Here is a 20870-nt window from a genome sequence, read left to right on the forward strand (position 1 = left end):
AATCTTTAATGAATGCACCAAAAGTCATTCCCAGATTTATCACTTCTGTTGTCATGTAGACACACCTGTTGGGAAAATGTACTTATTTACTTATAAATTACCATTAACAACAAAATAAAAATGTTTTAAGATATATTTTTTATTTAACCTATATTGATCAGTTATTTTAAAAAATGAAGTTGAATTTAAGAAAGTTATATATATATTTAATAATTATATTTTTATTAAATTTTTAATCCATTTATTGATATTTATTTAGATGTGATTTTCAATGCGTTCTTTTACATTTCCGCTGTTTCGAAAACGCCTCAGTCTTGGATCACTCGACGATGTAAAACTACATATCCCATGAAGCACCGCAGTGGGACGGACGGCATCCGGCTGACCGGGTTCTGAGGAGGAAAATTGAGGTGAACCGATACTGGGTCATTTGTAGGAACAGTCGGTTACTACACGGACACAAGGGACGCGTTTTAATATAACTGGTACAGGTATACATAATACATTGATTTTTTTTTTTAATTTTAGATTGAAGGAATCGTAATATTTAGCTGTATTTACTACTTATTTTGTCCGAGGAATCAAACAAGCAAGCTGGCTAAGTTACAAAACAAACTGACGTGGTGACATAACTGCTAATGCTAGCAAAGCGCCAGCAGCTAGATAACTGTGGTCTAACCTCCCTTCTTACTGTCTTTTATTTGTTTGTACAGTATTTGAGAAGCTAATTACGGTGCTTGTGTGTTTTAGAAAAAATAAAATCATGCTGCTTCGTAAAGTGAGCCAGTCATCCGCATTGTGCGGCGCCATTCTCAGGGGTACTCCCGTCCTGTCTGGGTATGTAAAGCCATTATTGAGCCTAATCTGTTGTTTAACCTGTCGTTTCTTGAACAAGAATAAATTACCTTTCATGTTTTGTCTGTCTGCAGAGGTCAGCGTCATGCCGGGGCTGTTGTTGCCGTGCAAAATGCCCGTCTCTACGCAAGTCAAGCTGCTGAGGTACGATAACATTGGCCTTCAGTATACTAGATAATCATATTTTACCAGCTCTTTATCAGATGTGTTTTGTTTTATGCAGTGGTTTTATGATATTTTAGAGCATGTTTACCGCCCTTATTTAGCCTAATAGCTGGCTCTGACATAACGTTGACACCCCCTCCCGCTGGAAGTAGGGTAAAGTTCACTGGTCACATGACTCTGTCATAAAGGTGACACCATGAATGTGGGTGACACAGTCAGTTGTCCAGACCAGGGTTCTCTTACTACATTTTTTACGTTGTATAGGGTTGTTATGTCAACATTTTTATGTTTTTACAAGCATAAATACACGTTTTAAGATGTTTTTTGTACAGTAATAGATGCTCTGTGGATGTAAATACAAGGGCTGAGCAATACATTGATACTATGTCGACATTGTAGATTTTGAATATTGCTAAAATGGGATTTGGCATAAGATCATCATAGACTGTGATCTGAGCCAGTACGGTTTTGGTTATGTAAAACACCTTTGTGCTCTGATTTGCTGTAGCAGGGTTACAGTCACTCCACATTGCACTGTATGCACTCTGACTATGTTGAAATAGAAAATCACGGCACTGACAGGTGCAAAGACTACAGATATGTTTTATGATGATTTAAATAGGCCTGTTTATTGTTTTCAATATGGATATGGAGCTGCCATAAGTACTTGATGTCTGCATGGAAAATAATAAATAGCCCTGGAATCAGTGTTTTTCCCTTTCTCCCCCTCTCTAACTACAAACATGAAAATGTAGTTTTTCTGTGTTTTTCTGTAAATTGCATATCAGTTGAAATGTTTTTTTTCCCCCTGGACACATGTGAGCTGTAATGAGTCAGGAATATTTTGTGATATTTCTTTTTAAACAAATATTGCCCAGCTGCAGACATTTATTCACTCAGCTATTATGTTTGACTGTTTTTCAGAAGCACATTATATATTACTGGTTTACTCCGAGATACCAGTTTATTATCTATGTAATCAAACACGATGCAGTACAACAGCTGTGCAGTAAACCTTATGATTACAATGGATTATAGGAGTCAATCTAGCTGAGTACACAGTAAAATGAACTTGCTTTCCCAGCTGAAAGTAACTCGGTTCTTACTGTCAAACAATAACAAAGCGTTTTGTTGTCAGTGATTGTGTTGTTTTGTGATTGTGAACAGTGGAAACACTGGGTCACACATCTCTGTTTTAAAAATATGTCCTGTATGCACAGCACTCCTGCTGTCTGGTGACTCAGCTGACTGGTCGGATGTTCCCTTGGCATCATCTTTCACCCATTTGGAACGAGCAAATTCAGTCCTTTGGGCATCATACCAAGCTGCTCCTCTGACTGGACTGGAAAAACTTTCACTCATGCTTTGTTAGGCTCATAACACTGGATATGTTAACAACACTGTGCTGCCTCAGTTTACCTTTCTCCTTTTAATTGTTTGTTTTCTTATCTCATCTTTTCACCTGAGATTTTGTCCCAGCCATGTTGTTTATTCAAGCAATATGTGTTTTTGCACCAAATATTATTTAAGCTTCAATTTCTAACAGAGACAGTGGAAGAGTCACTTTTTCTTTTTTTTTTTTTTTTTTTACTAAATTGATGTTCTGTTCATCAGCTCAGTCTCATGTTTTGTTTTTTCTCTTTAGGCTGTGCTGGAGAAGCCAGTTGCAGTCGGTGCTGAGGATGCCAGTAAAGTGGAGAAGAAGACTGTTGCTGCTGTACGTCAATTCTCTAACTATTATTTACCATTATAATTATCATGTTGTTATTCCACTGTGTTTTTTTAAAAATTAATTTTAAACCCTATTTAAGTTCAAATTTGACGTCTAGTTAACACCTCTTATGGTGATATGCAGCAGGTTTTTCTGAATGGGTCCCCTTTCTGTTTGGATACACTCGGACATACTCAAAAGTAAGACAGTTTATCAAATATCACAATAAAACTAAAAATACCATACCGGACTGTTACATTTTTTTTTTTTTTTATTGTTTTTTATTTTATATAAGGACTGATTTTGACTGCTGCATTGTTCTTGTTTAGCAGCTGTACATAGATCATTTAAAAACATTTATCGTCAAAGACAGTTTTATTCTTTTAAAGGAGAGGAAAGCAGAATCACTTCAAGTTAAAAAGAAAAACTTTTTTTTACACAAACAAAAGGGCTTCTTTTCAAGGTGTCATTTCTTTTTGTTTTTTAATATCACAGTAAACATTGTATTGTGGACTTTATACTGTGGTGTACATTGGGTTTTTGGTATTATTATTATAAGTTATCATGAGTGATGATTCACAGTCCTGCCAGTGGTTTCTCAATATTCCACTGTAACACACCTGGAAATGCAGCAATCTGTAATGTGCTGCAAGCTCCTCAGGACACCTTATTAAACTAAAACATTGTGTGCTTTTGGTTCCAGGAATCCAAGTCGTTTGCTGTCAACATGTTCAAGGGGCAGATCCAGACTGCCCAAGTGTTTCCCTACCCCAAAGGTAAATCAGCAGATCTGATGTTGAAATCTTAATCGTGTCAACATTTCATCAAATTGTTCTGTAGAACTGAAAACGGTTGTACTTTAATAACTCTTATCTGTGCTGCAGCCATGAACGAGGAGCAGGAGCAGTTTCTCCGAGAGCTTGTTGGACCTGTCTGCAAATTCTTTGAGGTAATTTCAGACCTTTAATAAATATGTCTGACCTCATGCTCACAATCTCGCTCTCACCCTCCATGTTTGTGCTTCCCGTGGGCAGGAGGTGAACGATCCCGCTAAGAACGACGCCTTGGAGAAGGTTGAGGATCACACCATGGAGGGTCTGAAGGAGATGGGTGCCTTCGGCCTGCAGGTGCCAGCTGACCTCGGCGGCCTCGGCCTCTCAAACACACAGGTATATCTGAGTTAGGGATATATTGACTCTGCAACACATACACACTTGTAAATATTGTGTGAGACAGCTATGTAAACAGTGAGTGTGTGTGAGTCTCAAGTATTATCATAATTTCTCCAGTACGCCCGGCTGGTTGAGATCGTTGGCAGTCATGACCTCGGTGTTGGCATCACTCTGGGTGCTCATCAGTCCATCGGCTTCAAGGGCATTTTGCTTTTTGGGAATCCAGCCCAGAAGGAGAAGTATCTGCCTAAACTTGCCTCAGGTAATAAGACCAGCCTTTGACTTTGGGGGGAATGAATAAGTATAATATATCAGTGTTTTTGGATCAAACAGTTCTGGGGACTACCCACTATGGAGTTCGCCAAGAACTACAGACCTTCAGGAACTTTGTTCTGTTCTGTAACATTACATTACCGGAAACTATTGTCTTGATATGTTGTTAAGCGAACAAGGAGCTTTTTACCTTCTGCAGAGGCTTACACTGGCGGACTGCAGTTCCCAGCAGTGCCACCAGCGATGTCTCTTTAAAAGCCAATTGCTGAATCCTTTGTGCCCACATTAGCAGCATATCCTGGTCTGTGGCCGAGGATAGTGTCCAGTGGGTACTACTTGCTTGTGTCACATCCGCTTTAATTGTTGTGGTCTTCTTATAATCCTGTTTCACTTTCTTGTTCTTCTCCCTGCACTGATGCTTCCAGAAAAACATAAAATGTCTCCATACTGCTTGTCTGGCATAATCCAAGTCTCCTAAAGCAACTGTCCCTTTAATGCATCTTTTCTTTCATGTTGCTTTAATCAAGACAAAAATAGCACAACGTCTTTTCATTGTGCTGAGAGGAAACATGTTGTAATGAAGGAAGAAAATATACCACTGCTAGGTCATTTCTGTTGAGTGTGTTTGACACTGTGTGTGTGTGTTTGTGTGTCCCTCCAGGTGAGCATGTCGCCGCCTTCTGTCTGACTGAACCAGCCAGCGGCTCCGACGCTGCCTCCATCAAGACCACAGCTGTTCAGTCCCCCTGCGGACAGTACTTCACTCTCAATGGAAGCAAGATCTGGATCAGGTGAGGACACAGCAGAGACACATATTATCAGAATGTTTGTACTCTCACCACAAGAGAGCAGCAGTGTACAACTTAGTTTCCTCTCCTAATCTCATGCCCCTTTTCTCTGTCAGCAATGGAGGTCTGGCTGAGATCTTCACAGTGTTCGCCAAGACGCCCATGAAGGATCCAAAGACCGGAGAGACGAAGGACAAGATCTCTGCCTTCGTCGTGGAGAGGAGCTTTGGAGGAGTGACACAGTGAGCACATTTTCTTTACGTTATTGACAGTTTATCACTAAACTCTGTCATGCTGCGCTGATGTTTTTGAGTGACATTTTTTCTCAAACCGTGTTAATTGATTTTCTCCACAAAATGAGAATAAAGCAAGGTGCGATCACTTAATATACAAACAACTGTAAACAGAATTCCACCCGCCCTCCACATGGTACATTTGTCCCCTCAAGATACAAAGAATGCCCTTTAAACAACAATTATAAGCGTTTAAGTATAAAACCACAGTAAATTAGAAAAGACAAACCATAACAACAACTGAAGATACCTCTGTCTGAAACAGTTTGAAAGGCAGCACCCATGACCTGTGAAAGAAAGGGGTTCCAGATCACAGGATGGAGGCATCTCATCAAATGTTTTTTCAAGTTGAGTGTTGGTATAGTGGGCGAGGTGTGGGATCTTGCACTGAGTGAAACCGTGCTTGGCACAGATGCTGCAGAGGAACTATGCACCTTTTGCAAAACCTCATCCCACGCGTCCCCATAAATTATGTCTTCTGGCAGAATCGTTAGCAAAGGTAGGGAAATCAGGAAATGCGTCAGAGACAAAACTAAAAACCTGAAGTTATCTAAACTGTCCAGGAAAATGAAAGTGAGCATCTTGCTGACTGAGACTGATTCGACATGTATCTCAATACACGTTCAACGATAAGATTCATCTTAGAAGTTTCAGCCCTGTCATGATGCAATATATGATGCAATGTGTGAATTTTTACATTTTTTTAATACTATATTTGCAGGGTGTTTTTAGTTTTACTAGATAGATTTAGTTTTACTAAGTCCAGTAACAGGAGAGACAACAAAAGGGGACATTACAGTGGCGTTAACATCTTATTAGGAATCTCCTGTAAATGAGCCTAAATGAGAAAGTGAACAAACTGTTTAAAATGCAGTTTTGCAGGAGGATGATCCACTGCTCTGTTTCATATGAAGAGTCCTGTGGGTTTGATTGAATCTGACCATGTTGAGTAAATGTGGCTGAACTGTGATGCTGCACGTGACCTGCTCTCCCAGAGACATGACGTCTCTGTGGGTCGGGAGACTCGAGGCTCTGTGCACCGCTGAACCCCAAGTGTAACTTTGCACGTATTGAAGGTTTGGTGGTGGTCACGGTGCGACGTCAGTCCTTTCACTGTCTGTTCTGAGGAAATGTGGAGGAAACAGGTGAGGGAGGGGGCAGCGCTTGTTTTGTGTGAGTGATGCAGCGGGCGTCCAATGAGGGGGGAGAGAAAACAGAGGAAAGTTACAGTTCTTTGATGCCAAAATATGAAACGTGCACTTCCTAATGAGATATATCAATATGATAGTGCTGTATCAATTTTTTCTCTATTCACATTCAGCTTTGTACCAATTCAGGCCGTCTTAATCGATATACTTGAATCTTATGCATTAAAGCCCAATGCAACTAATGCATGAGTGAATCGTTACACCCCTATTATCAACTAATTATTGAAAAGATGCAAAAACAGCATCTATATATAAATCTTTCAGTTTTTATTCTCAACTTAGCCTAGCCAGAGTAGGCACTAAAGATGAGAAAAGATATGATTTTTTCACCAACTGCGCCCTAATGGACGGCAACTGAAGGCCAAAATGGTGTCTAAATTGACCCCAAACTTTAAGACAGGATGCAACAGCTACACTCTTTGTATAAATAGAGGTGGAGGAAAGGAGAGGTGAGTGCAATAGGGCCTTCAGTGTTACCAGATGTGTAGAATTTGCCTCAATAGTCAGCCACGTTGGAGGAATAAGTTCTTAAACTGAGTCAGTAGTGTAGATTTCTTATCCTTGAATTTATTTGGAATAGCGCAGCAAATATGACACCACTGCTACTTTACAGAACAATGAAATAGAGATTTTTTTCTCTCTTTTTGGACTTATGAAGTCTTTTCATTTTTTTTATTCCTCCCCCCTCCCCATCCTCTTAATCCCAGCGGCCCTCCGGAGAAGAAAATGGGCATCAAGGCGTCCAACACAGCCGAGGTCTATTTCGACAATGTCCGCGTGCCAGCCGACTGCCTGCTGGGAGAGCTGGGCGGAGGTTTCAAGGTGGCCATGAACATCTTGAACAACGGGCGCTTTGGCATGGCGGCCGCTCTGTCCGGCACCATGAAGGGAGTCATCTCCAAAGCTGTGAGTAAAGTGGCGATGGCAGCATAAATGTAGAGAGGAAGTGGTGCGAAGAGTAGCAGCGGAAGTTAAGCTCTTCTTATAATTTAAACACTGCAGCTTCTTCTTACAGCTGTATGTCTCTATGTTTCCCATCTACTTTTTATCTATATTATCTGCCTTTCAACCCCTATGTCTATCATGTATTTCCTTTGTTGTGAGGTTGGGGGAACTTCCCACTCAGTGCAGTTGATTATAGACTGTTTCTGCTGTGCAACTTCCTGCTGAGGTTACAGATGCTGAACATTCAGACATGCTGGCCATGTTTGTTGTTTTCTCAAACATAACAATTGACTAGACTGAATATGTCACCAAATATTTAAAGATGTTTATTATCACACCACTCACACAAATACAGCTTGATGCTCCATTACAAAAAAACGGTAAATTAAGTAATAAAAGACCAGAGTTTAGTAATAAGATAAATAGAGTAATAAAAGGAAATATTGTCTAAGAGGACATATCAGTGTAAGAACAGATAAACTCAAAAGGCAACAGGAAGGATGCATACAGCTTTGTAGACTTTGTACTTTGTAATGTCAGGACTAATTTAATTAAATAAGTTTTATAAAAGTACATAAAGGAGTGCTCATCAGTTTGTAATACTGATACTTTTTTACAAGCAGGGATCTACCTGTGCTGAGAAAAGAGTGAACCTGTTTGATAGTTGCATCATCAGAAAACCTGCCAACATGTGTCACAGATTTTACTGTGCAATAATCTGTCCTGTCACTGTTTGCAAAACTCTCAATCCAGTTGACATTTTGCACTTTTAAGATTGCATCAAAGTCTTAAAAGTTGTCTGTTAATTAAGAGGGATGTAACAATATTGCGAATATCATATCGCATTTTTAAAAAAGTCTTGATACTGGACTGCGACAATGTGTACCACAATGTTTGTTTTTATTTTTTTGTAAAAGGGCAGTTGTGTCTACAGAATATTAGAGAGGTGAAGGACAACATTTGTTGCCAAAAAGAAAATCATGACAATTTTTTGCATTGTGCTACATTGTGGAAGCAGAAACACTTAAAGTTAAAAGGAAACTACTATTATTATTACTGAAATTGTAAACTTGGAAGGAGTCCTCTCTGAACTACATCAATACTAGTTTAAGTACTGCTGCGAGAACACTGCTTCAGTGCTAATGATAATTTTGGGTAGTTTATAGTCTTTTTCCTACTCTATTGTCAACTGGTTACACCTCATTTCCACATTCAAATTCATTTCATATTCAGAGAATCAATAAACTCAGCGGAGTGGGTGGATTAGAAGGTCTGTTCCCAGGCAAACATCAGCCCACATGAGCCTCACATTTTAGCCTCTGTCACATTTCAAAGCCTTTCTGTGTCATCTGTGACTTGAAAATGTCAGGTTTACTGTCATGGAAAGCTGAAGTGTGCATCCTGCTTCTCATCGTTCAGGTATAAAATACCAGTGCAATTGCAAGGTAATTTAAAAATATATTTAAAATTCTACTCACTCATACTTCCTCATTGAAATGTTCTCCCTGTGCATTTTTGTCGACTTCTATCTGTTAAACCTGTTACTGAAATGCACACTGATGGCAAAAACATTCTAATCTCATCAACTTTCAGGAGGCAGCCATTAAACAATGCAAAACATTTCTCATCATAATTTCCCAGTGCATTAGCTGGCAACTTCAAAATGCTTGTGATGTCCAATCAACCGTATGAAATATTCAATTTATAATAATGTAAACATAGAAAAGCAGGAAGTTTTACAGGAGAAGCTGGAAGTCATAAATATTCTGCATTTTATTTTTACTAATCAGTTATGTGGCCTATTGTTTTAGCTAGGGCTGCAATTAACAATTATATTCATAATCCATTCATCTGAAGATGATTAATAGATTTATTTTTTTGGTCTATAAAATGTCACAAAACTTGTGAAAAGTGCTTGTCACAGTTTCCCAGAACCCAGAGTGACATCTTCGATTGCTTCTTTTGTCAAACCACCAGTCCAAAACCCAAAGACTCTTTGTTTACTATCATATGTGACACAGAAAAGCAGCATTTCCAGGAAACTGCTGCAGGTGAAAGCGAGTTTCCTAAGTTTGTGCTGTAGTGCGAGTCCATGTAGAGAGAATAGTGCAGAAACTTTTGAATAAAGTCAAATGGGGGGGAAATCCATGTCCTCAGCGTTTTATTTAGTCACTGGGAGATGCACATATATAGGAGACACAGTTTTTGTCTGCTAAAAGGAATGCAATTAAAGTGCAAACTACATACCTCTTATGTTGTTCCACTTGCCCACTAGTTTCTTTCACTTCAGTTTATTTTCAGATGTTGTTGCTTTTTCTGTGCAGTCAGAGCATCTGTGGTCACGCTGAACCTCCGTCCGCAGAGCCACCAGTTTTGCAGCTCACCACAAGCGTTCAGGTGGCTGGCACCGTTGCCAAACTTCCACTTTCTGCACAAAAACTAGACAGCGATAACATGTCAACAGAAAACCCAAATCAAGGCTCCTAAACATTCACTTCCACTGTTGTAGTATGAGGACGTGACGAGGATTCATGCTTCACCCATCTGTCTGTTTGATGTGTTACATTTGGCAGTCCGTAACTTTCCTGATTTGATCCTGATTCCTGGCGCGATGGTGACTGTCATCTTCCTCTCTTCATCAGGTAGATCATGCAGCCAACAGAACGCAGTTTGGGAGCAAGATCCACAACTACGGAGCAATCCAGGAGAAGATCGCTCGCATGGCGATGCTGCAGTATGTCACCGAGGTGAATTCCCTACTTCTACCACAGTCTGCTTCGTGTTTATTTTGGCTGTTTTGATCCTGAGATGCTGATTAAAGCATGGTTGAACCAAAGTTATCAGTATCTAACAACAGCGGGTGTTGTTTCCTGTCAAACATCTCTGTGCATCAGTCTAGTCGACAATTTTAACCCATTGATTGTCATGCCATCTGGCTGGTTTAAGTCAATACAAAGCATGTGTTTAAAGAAGTAGATATTCATATTGATTTCCTGTCTAACAAAGACCTTTTAATGTGGTTAGCGACAATGTTTTGAGCACAAACTCTTGTGTACTGGTGCTGGTAAAATGTCATAAAGGCACGCTGATGTTATGCTACCTCTGTGTCTGTCTGCAGTCAATGGCCTACATGATCAGCGGAAACATGGACAGTGGAGCGACTGAATTCCAGATTGAAGCTGCCATCAGCAAGATCTTTGCCTCTGTAAGATTTTAAATAACACAATAGTGTGTGTCGATCTGTGCAACTTGTATCGATTCTCGTGACACCCCTAGTAGGATAGTCCTGTCTCCTTCATCTCCAATACATTTCAGGATTTATTTCCAGAAAAGATAAATAAAAAATCCCACCTTCCTTTTGACACCTCCAGCAATAATTATCCTCTACAAATCCCATTCTCAATTGTATAGTAAATACCATATGTATGATTTTGTAGTGTATAAATTTGCCTTGTGTGCGTCTGACTGACTTGCCCTACATCAGCTGCTATGGTTGAGATTTCTTTACCAGACATTCTTAAATAACTTAACGTGCATACCAGAGGCGCTAAAAGTGACCACAATGCATAGCAGACTCTAATTGACTCAGAGCAGCTGTTGTGGCAACCAGGGAGCCTTTTAGAAAAATTTGCATTCTGCTGTAATAGTTTAGATGTGTGTCGATTAATTAATTATTTCTTGCACAAGTTGGTGGTCTGGGAAATGCAACGGCTCTTTCATAACATTCATGATGTTCCTTATTCTGTGGAAGACTCAAGGCCTAGACTAGATACAGGAAGTCGACATCTGAGGGCTTGAAGTTTGCTGAACTAAGATGAAACTTTGGTTGTGCATTAAATTAGCAGAGTAAAGCTCATTTGCATCTCTTTGTGTGTGTTTTTTGAATATTCTCACAGGAAGCAGCGTGGATGGTGACTGATGAGTGTATTCAGGTTATGGGCGGTATGGGTTTCATGAAGGTGAGTGCTCGGTCCACGTCCCGTCTCATACAAACCAGGGGACCACTGAGAGGCTGCATGGGACAAATAGATTTTTAATGGCCTGCTAGGAGTTATTGTTTTTATTTTTTATTATTTTACGCGTATCTAATTAATGAGCACTGTTTCGGTTGTTTCAAGTGCTCAACTATAAGCAGTGATGAGTGAGCACCCTGCTAAATCTTAGCACTTTTTGCAGAACCCAGGAACTTTTTAGGGGTCAAATTAGCCTCCAGTGTACTTCTTTGCCCTAAAAAAGTGCCTCCTTTGGGTAAAAAATAGCCTGTGATTTTCACTGCAGGAACTCCTCCAGGAACTATTTTAGGAACTCGGAAACTTGACCATTTAAAATTTGAGGAATGATGGTCTAAATAGTTGCAGGGCTTTATTCCCTAGCACCAAAAATGCCCCTGCTCTCTGGTTGTAGGATAGCTGATTTTCACTGCAGCATTTATCTCAGAAAAGCCATTTTGACAATGCAGGCAAATCAGATTTGTTTCTCGAACCATATCTTTAAAAATGACTGTCAGCACTGCTGTTTGCAAGTGATCAGATCAGATTTGTGTGTCCAGATGTCACCAGCCCTTCTGCGTGGGTTACTGTGGTAACGACACAGGCGTCAGTAACTTTGTATGCCGGTGACACAATGATCCATATCCTGTCCTGCAAACAGTCACAGTGTCAAGTAAGAACTCCTCCCTCTCGCTACACAAACTCAGCGATGGAGGAGGCTGGTATAGATTGCGATGCTCGGCCTCTCTGACGCCCCTCTGTCATTCTGGCTTTGACGTCATAGTTGTGTGTCGCATTACGAGCGATGCAAAACCCATTTAAGTTGACCACAGCGTCTGCACTATAGAAATCAGTTGTAATCACAATATAAACCTGCTCCAAGTGTGGCTTAAATCCTTCTTTCTAAAATAAACCTGTATACATACGCAAAAAAAAATGAGCTGTTAGTCTGAATAGTTCCTGAAGTTTGTATTTTTGCCAACCCTGTAACTACTAGCACACGTATGTTGCAGTGCTGAACATGGCTGGTCAAACACGGACATGATGGCTGTTTTTACAGCATTCATTCACATAATGAGCAGCAACATTTACCAGCAGTATCAATACTAGGACTACAGATTAACTTCAGGGAGTAACGAGAGAAAATAAGTTAACAACAGAAACAACACTTGACACACTATTCAGATCCCCAATATTTTGCTGACAGTTATTCTTGTCTTTTCACTTCCACCTTTGAAAAATCTATTCAAATAATACGGTCGGGAATCAGGAAACTACAAAGAGCGTAACAATGGGCCTATTGTTGAATCTCAGTGTTTCCCACAGAAACACCTACAGCAGGGTGCAGCAGGCTGTGCTCTGTTGGGATTTTATGAATAATATAATAAATAAATTAATGCATTAATTATAATAGAATATTATACATGAATAATTATTATTTTATAATTACCCTATTTATAATTGGTTGTTTTTTATCTCACCATTTGTATTTTGCTCATCCTGCACGCCTCTTTGTGTTTCTGTGCAGTAGAAGCTCAAACATGTTCAAAAGTGACTTAGTTTCTGATTTATTTCCTGGTTCTGTTAATCAGAAAAGGAACCGTTTAATCAAAGCTTACTGGCACATTGCCAATTCTCTATTTGTGGTCATCGCTATCTTGATCATATTGACTTAATGGCTTATTTCTACACTGACTTGCATGGGTCAGTAGAAACACGTAATCATCTCATCAGTGATGATATAATCAGCCAGTAAAAGAGGGCTATAAATTACCACTAGGCATTTATTGGTTGAGCCCATGCAGCAGCTTCCTGTGTCAGTGTAGTCACGTATTTGTTGCCATTGTGGTATTGAGTCATTGAGTTTCTGCATGTACAACGCTCGCGCTCAGGCAGTACTGACACCACACTGATGGTTTCTTTGGGTAAAAAAAAAACAAAAAACAACTTAGGAAGGTCACAAGAATACAACGGTATGAGCTAGCTGAGAGTACGTGGGCGACGTATAAGTCGTGTAAACAATGCTGCTCTGCTTAAAATAAAACAGACAATACAGCCAGGCCAGCTCCCTGACAGACGTGCTGCTCTGCCAGGCTCTCACCACAATGGAAAGTTTGCACAGTCGTGGAAACAACACTTAAAGATATAATGTGCAAAGGTGGCAAACTGGTGCAAATTGCACTCTTCGAGCACTTACATGGGATGAACAGACTAACCACTGATCAGGGGTTCTGCAAGTCCTTTAGAGGTCTAAGATCTGTCTGTTTTAAATACAATTATTTACCCTACAACAGGTCTTTATTCCCAGATTATGAAGTTAATATTCTTTTTTAATGAAGTAGCGGTACCCTCAGTCTTGCTTTAAAATGTTTTGGGGGAAGGAAATGTATTGATCATGCTGTAAGAATTACAAAAGGATGCGAAGATTGAACCAATAACTACAAATGTAAACTGTGTGTGTAGTGTTGTGCCAGTGTGCATGTGAAAGAGGTCTTCAGTTGCATTCATGATGGTCTTTAAAAAGTCTTAAACTTAACTTGTGGAAACCTGAAGAAAACCCCTGACAATTAAATCAGTTTAGTCACAGAGATTCCCGCAGATGTTGACTTAAAAAGCTCAACCGAATTTGAATTTTTTGCTGGATGGATGAATTGTGCACGTTTCTGTATTTTAGTCCACTTCCTTCATGTTTCTATTATCAAGTTATTTTGAAATGAGCTGTCGGGTTTGAGCTGCCTTAAAGGAAGAGGGGGAAAAACACTGATACATCAGACTTTGATTAGTTCTGCTCACAGTGCACATTTTGACTCAGGGTTTCATTTCACCCAGGAAGCCGAGCCAGAAGTGTGCCCTGTACATTTTCATTTCTGCTCTTCTTCACAGAATACATCTGCCATCTGTGCAACCTAAAGTATGACCAGTGACTTTCACACTCAGAATTCAGAAATGATTAGTGACCATTTTTATTCCTGTTATTTTCCCTGCCTTATTTAGATTTCAGAAGCGGAGATCAAGATGAGTTGTGTTAGTAAGATATGATAAGTAACAACTCATTTCCTCGTGTTTATTGCTCAGTAATGCAAATACAAATGTGGTTTTAGCAAAGAATTCACAGACTGATCATTGACAGTGAATTTCAGTGCAGCATGTTCTCTCAAAAGTCGATTGAGGCTATTCTTAATAAATTATGGGTTATATGTGAGTATTGCAGTGTCTCTCTGTGCAGGATTGAGTTGAGAAAGAGCCCATTCGTGGACTGTATTAAAACCAGACATGTCCAACAACTGATCTCACATCACACTCAGCAAATGTCAACTAAAGCCCATTGTTAAAGGTATAGTTCAGATTATTTGAAGTGGGTTGCATGAGGTATCTATAGTCAGCGTTTCACCTGCAATAGATGCCAACCCAGTTCAGAGAAACAGAGGAGAGTACCAGCACAGAAACTGTAGAGTAGTTTCACTGCTTTAACTTGCTGACAGGCGGCCTTTTCTGACAGGAAACCTCCGTTATATAAGCCGAATACCGCTCTCTCAAAAACAGCCAGACTTCATCGGTGAAATCAGTCAGGAGTTGTGCTTCCTTAAACTGTTCAAGTTGTTTGTGTTATTGTGTGATTGCAGTGTTTGAAAAGGATACTTTGGATTCACCAAAGTTGCACAATAACACAGACAAACTTAAAGATCAAGGCAGCGGTAGTCCAGCAGCTCCTGTGCTCAGCAAGATAAAATGCCTGATTTCACCCATGGAGTTTGTTTTTTTGGAGAGAGCAATATTTGGCTTATATAGCGGGGGTTTCCCTCCTGTCTGATGGCGAAGTAAAGCAGTGAAATATACACTACACCTTTTTTTTTTAGTTGGCCAAAATACCTTTTATTGCTGTTCCTGTTCACAGCATTACATTACTTAGCTTCTGTGCTTTATTATTACTTATTTATTCTTTAAAAGTATGCTCATAAGACTAATTTTTGATACTTTATTCAACTATGGAGCTATAGTATAGGGTGTGGTAGGTGGATGGGTGTTCATAATGTCTTAAGAACTGTTTTATTTTCAGGTTGTGTCTTCTCTGCACTGTAGAGTGTACGTAAAGGGTCATCATGTATCTGTGTGTGTTTCTGCAGGACTCTGGAGTTGAGAGAGTGATGAGGGATCTGAGGATTTTCCGAATCTTTGAAGGCACCAATGACATCCTGAGGCTCTTTGTTGCCCTCAACGGCTTCCAGGTAAAATTATGCCTCCCTGTCGTATTTTTCTTTGTCTCACTCAGTTATGGCAGTATGAAGAGGAAGCGTTTTCTGCTTCATTCTACTTCCTATGTGCTTTACAAGTCTGTCATGCCTTCTCAATTTAAAAATGGATGATCAAGCTGCAACTTCCTCATGCTTATTTTACACCAAAGCTTGTTTCCTATTGCCCAGTGCTTTGTCAATCTCTTCTTCTTTAAGTAAGATTCTCTCAGGGTGTCGAGTCTGTCTCTACTGATCGGAGGAGAGGAATTAATCTGAAAGCTGGGAATAATTTGAGATGCAGTTTTCTTTTTGTGCTTATTTAAATTTTGAAAGTTTAGAGTGTAGAAGAGCATAAAACATTATGATTGAATTATATGATCCTCATGTCAAGTTGTCACAGCAGGTTTGGGCTCAAAATCCAACCTTGGGGAACACCATCGCCCCTGGTCTCTAGTTTCATGAGGCTGTGGCTACCCTCTTCCCAACAAGCTGTCATGTCATGGCTGATTAGGTCTTCTAGATTCATACATTGCCAGTATCTTTAAAACTGATCCCGCTACAGCCTCTGAAAGAATGAGGAATCGAAGAGGTATAACTGAAAGGTAGAGAAACTAAAACAGCTGATGGTATTAATTTTTTGTCATGAAATGGCCACCAAAAATGGGAAGTAGACTCAGCTGTATGTTAAATAGAGAAAATGGTATGAGGAGCGTGCCACAATGGAGCAGAATTTCACGAAAACATCCTACTGTGGTCAGAGAAACATTAAAAAGCACATGCATGCTCCGAGTCTGACCTTGTGAGATTGCGCCTCTATTGTGGGTAGTACGGTAACACCTTTTGTCCCATCAAAGTCATTCTGTTGCAGGCCGACCTCTTGTGATTGCACCAATATCTTAGTCAATACAGTTGGCTCACTGAATTCATCTGTTGGAGGTAGTTCAAACCAGCGGAGTGCCCAGAGAATATTTAGTTTAATAGAATGGCTTAGAAAACACCAAATGACTTGTTTTAATTAATTTTGTATATAATGAAGATTTATAAAATATCACTATCATGAGGTTGTTATTCTCAGAAGTCAAATCACAGACAAAAATATGGCATTTCATAATTCTGACAGTTGCAGTCGAGCAGCAGATATAATGAAATTCAACCTAGATGCAAAGCTTATATTAATGCTAATGTTGATAGACATACATTGTGTTCTTTTGCCTTAATAATGATCAAAGTTATACACAAAAAAGGTCAGGTTAGGAACACATATATGCATAACTCTTATTGCATTTAGTGTTTTTTTCGGGAAAAATCTCTAGTGCTAACACAGAACTGTGCAACAATGCAATATACATATGGTGATAATAATAATCACTATATGTATAAATATGATAAGCAGTGTAGGAGATGCTGATTGATGAGTAAAAGGTGTCCAGAGCCTTTAAGAAGCAGCAGCAGCAGCAGCCTCTGTCACTGATAAATCACGTGTGTTCCTCTCTGCTTCCCTCCAGAACGCTGGTAACCAGCTGAAGAGTTTGCAGAAGGCACTGAAAAACCCCATCGGCAACGCTGGGCTGCTCGCAGGAGAGATCACCAAGAGAGCCAAAAGGTTACATCACACACATGTACAAACACACACACACTTGGTCTGTCTCCTGCTGACTCGGGTACGGGAAGTGTTGAACGTCTGTAGCTGATGGTGGTGGTGGGAGACGGGGGCTTCCCCTTACAGTGAACAACACACGATGGATTTGTTGACATAAGTGATCCAACCATCATTCTGTCTCTTTGCAACTGCAGCAAACGTCTGAGCCGAAATGTCCTCAGAAATCTGCAGAAAATTACTCAGATTGTAAGATGATCCAGTCAGCGAGTAAAAATAAAGCATTGTCAGTCAGGATGTGTATATATTCTGTATGCATTTCCTCTTTCAACAAACTGTGACGTGTCAGAGTTTTCCCAACACACAGTTTCCTGCTTGCTTCACTGTAAAACTGTGATTAAACGGCAGTTTAGTCAGTGATTACAGAGCTGTTACAGTGCAGACAAAAGACTCCTCTTACTGTTAGTCTAATGCACACTCAATTTGTCATATGTCTCTTTGGCCTCCACAACAGAGACACTCAACACTGTAATCAACAATAGCATCGCTGGGACTTACTCAAAACTGTCAGCTAGAATTGTTTTTTTCTGCAGAAACATACTGATGTTCCATTTGAAACACTGAGGCCCGTCACAAAGGTTGTATTCTCAACTCAACAAACACTATTTAGACATGACCACAATCATTTTTTCTGATGTCAGTATTTCCTGTTGTGTTTACATGGTGTTTTGTTTACATAAAAATGCTATTATAAGACTTGGGCAAATGTGTTTTTTTCACAGCGCCCAATAGCTGAATGGACATAAATAAAATATGCTGAAACATATTTTGCTGCCATTTCTAGTTGCTGCCTCTGTCCTCTGATATATCAACTGTCTTCTTCTGTTTTCTTTGTAGGAAGGCAGGTTTGGGCACAGGTCTGACTCTGCAAGGAACTGTACATCCTGAGCTGGCACAGAGTGGAGAACTGGTACGTTTTACATTTTAGGAATTTATTTAAACTTTGTCTTAGTCACTGACAGTTTGCTAAAAGGATGATATGTGATTTTTCTTGTTTGTTACCTTTAATTACTGATTTATACTTTCGCTCTCTCTATCTTTGTCTGATTTCTAGACCATTAAAGCCATCGAACAGTTCGGAGCAGTCGTTGAGGAGATGCTGATCAAGCACGGCAAGAACATTATTGGTGAGAGGGTGTTTTGTGAGTGTGTGTGTGTGCGCATTGTGAAGGTGAGAGAAAACCCTGTGGGTGACGAATAAAAATCCCCAGCTGGCACAGTATGGGTGTTTGTCAGTTGGATGTCGAGTCATTTTAGACATTTGTTACTTTTTCAGTCTTCCAGGGGGAAAAAAAACCTTGAATTTCACCTAATTTACCTACACAGAAATGTTTAAGTATTCTGATCATATCCAAAGATTTGGGCTTTTGTTTCCTAATAAGTCTGTGATGCGTCATCTGTTGCAGATGAGCAGTTTGTCCTGAAGAGAGTCGCAGACGGTGCCATTGATCTGTACGCCATGGTGGTCGTCCTGTCCAGGTAAACATTCAAACAATAAAGAATAAACATCGTCTTTGAAACTGTAGGTCTTTGCTCCCTGTGTTGCACCTCACGCCCACTTACTTTGTCTGTGGTTGACTTTTATTCCACATGCACACTCCTACACACCCTAAACTGACATTTCCTCCTCTCCCGTCTCTACAGGGCTTCACGCTCTCTGAGTCAGGGCTCTCCCTCCGCTCAGCACGAGAAGATGCTATGTGAGACCTGGTGTATGGAGGTAAGATCCTGTCAAAGCCTGTAACATCTGTATGATGAGATTACGTCTTAAAAATAAGATGAGTAATTGTTTGAAAATAAAATAAAGCTGCATAATTTGTTTATATTCTGATTGAGGGCATTTTCTCGTCATTCCCATCAATATTAGTGCTTGATGCTTGAATTTTTTTGGTACTTAATAAGTAGTAGAAGACTTCAAATGAAATATTTGTCATTGAAAATTTATCATGACCTGCTTTGACACGATTGTAGTATTGCTGGTATTACATGGACCTTTTCAAATGCTCTTCACTCCTCAGGCTCACGACAGGGTCATGCAGGACATCAAGGCTCTGCGCTCCAGTGAGTCCAAACAGCTCTTCAAGAACCTGCGGGCCATCTCTTCAGCCGTGGTGGAGAACGGAGGACTGGTATCTCCTCACCCTCTGGGTTTCTAACACACCACAATATCTTCATGTCCGTTTCCGTTTTTTTTTTTTTTTTCCCCACTCTTCTGCATCTGTAGCCAGGTTCTGGATCGTCCGAGTCCTCTCACATATTGCCATCATTGCTTCATCGTTGCTCTTTTATCTGCTCTTCGTAATCGAGCGTCCACACTGCATCGTGGGGCTGAAAGATTCACAGTTTCTACACAGAAATCACGTGTTGTGAACCTGTTTTTTTCAGCTACTTATTTATCTAATTCTGGCTGAAGAGCTCCAGAGTTTGAGCTGCAGGTTCAATCTACAGGGAATAAAAATCATTAAAACCGATCAATCTGACAGAAAAATCACAATATTTCTGCAGATAATTCAGCTGATGACTGACCGACTGATGACTGTCTCGAACGTGTTCATGGAGCTTTTACCTTTACTTTATCTCAGGCTTCATGACTGTAAGTGATTGAATGATCCTGTCATTTAATCTTATGAACCTTTAAGTTAAAGTGTTACTTTAGAAACAAATATCAATGCAATTTTGAGACAGGAGGCCAGTTAACAGGAAACTAATCTGTTTTAAGTGATTTGTACACAAAGGTATTTTAAATGGCAGTTTAGTTTGTACATGTATCTACATTGTGTTGAAATGTATATAACGGGGTGGTGTTTATGTACTTTCATGCCTTTCTGCATGTTTATTAAGCTCGCTTGGTGCTCATCACAGAAACATTAATGTCAGGAGTGAAACCTTTGCCTTACAAACCGGTCCACAGATGCTGTTTGAAATTCCTGTTGAGTCAAACAGAGAGAGCCTTCATTTGTTTTTTGTTTTGTTTTTTTTTAAAAAACATGCAGGTCAACTTGACTCTAATAGCCGTCAACATTAACATCCAAAGTGCGACTGTTTATTTTCTCAGCTGAAGGTAGCAGGCATCATTTACTGTAATTGTAGAAAATTAACCACGAGTCTGCATACCAGGTTTAGAGAGATTTTTAAGAATTTTCTTGTACAATAAATGCACTTATTCTGCTGTATCAGTGTGTTAAAGCATTCAAAAAACTTAAATTAAATCTGCACATTCTTGCCTTTCCTTAAACATGTATTGTGACAAGCAGTGCTGCTTCTGTTTCTGTTTTTCAAGTCAGTAGTTGTCTGATCATATGAGATCACATGCTTTCAAAAAAAGAAAGTCACATGTTTTCTAGAAATGTATCTGATGCAGGTGCCAGATGATTGTCTCAACTGTTTTTGGTGGAGTCAAAGCGGCCATGCAGATGTACTTTGAGCTTTTTGTTTTAGCAACATACTTAACTATTTAGATTAATAAATATAGCATCTCTTCATCTGTCTTTCTGTTTATCTGTCTTAGCTTGTACTGGTGAGAGAGATGAATGGATGTTTAATTTACTCTGTCTAAACATACCTTTTGTTACTGTGGGCCTG

The 20870-nt window shown here is 39.7% G+C and overlaps 1 protein-coding gene across 2 annotated transcripts; it reads left to right on the forward strand.

The window, feature by feature from the left end:
• Positions 1–351: 351 nt before the first annotated feature.
• acadvl (acyl-CoA dehydrogenase very long chain) lies at positions 352–20261 on the forward strand. 2 transcript variants are annotated; one of them, XM_084711850.1, is made up of 21 exons: positions 352–485; positions 751–837; positions 930–999; positions 2666–2737; positions 3435–3507; positions 3616–3680; positions 3766–3900; positions 4021–4165; positions 4838–4967; positions 5081–5206; positions 7173–7371; positions 10053–10157; positions 10529–10615; positions 11307–11369; positions 15524–15625; positions 17137–17234; positions 18126–18198; positions 18343–18415; positions 18695–18767; positions 18933–19008; positions 19307–20261. In XM_084711850.1, exons 2-21 carry the CDS (start codon positions 764–766, stop codon positions 19442–19444), a joined length of 1977 nt encoding a protein of 658 aa, XP_084567976.1. In that variant the 5' UTR covers positions 352–485; positions 751–763; the 3' UTR covers positions 19445–20261. The 2 variants fall into 2 exon arrangements, with proteins under 2 accessions (XP_084567976.1, XP_084567975.1); XM_084711849.1 differs by having other exon boundaries at positions 354–491.
• Positions 20262–20870: the final 609 nt, after the last annotated feature.

The sequence above is a fragment of the Lutjanus erythropterus genome, chromosome 23, assembly GCF_056507025.1.
Source record: "Lutjanus erythropterus isolate fLutEry1 chromosome 23, fLutEry1.hap2, whole genome shotgun sequence".
Taxonomy (NCBI): domain Eukaryota; kingdom Metazoa; phylum Chordata; class Actinopteri; order Lutjaniformes; family Lutjanidae; genus Lutjanus; species Lutjanus erythropterus.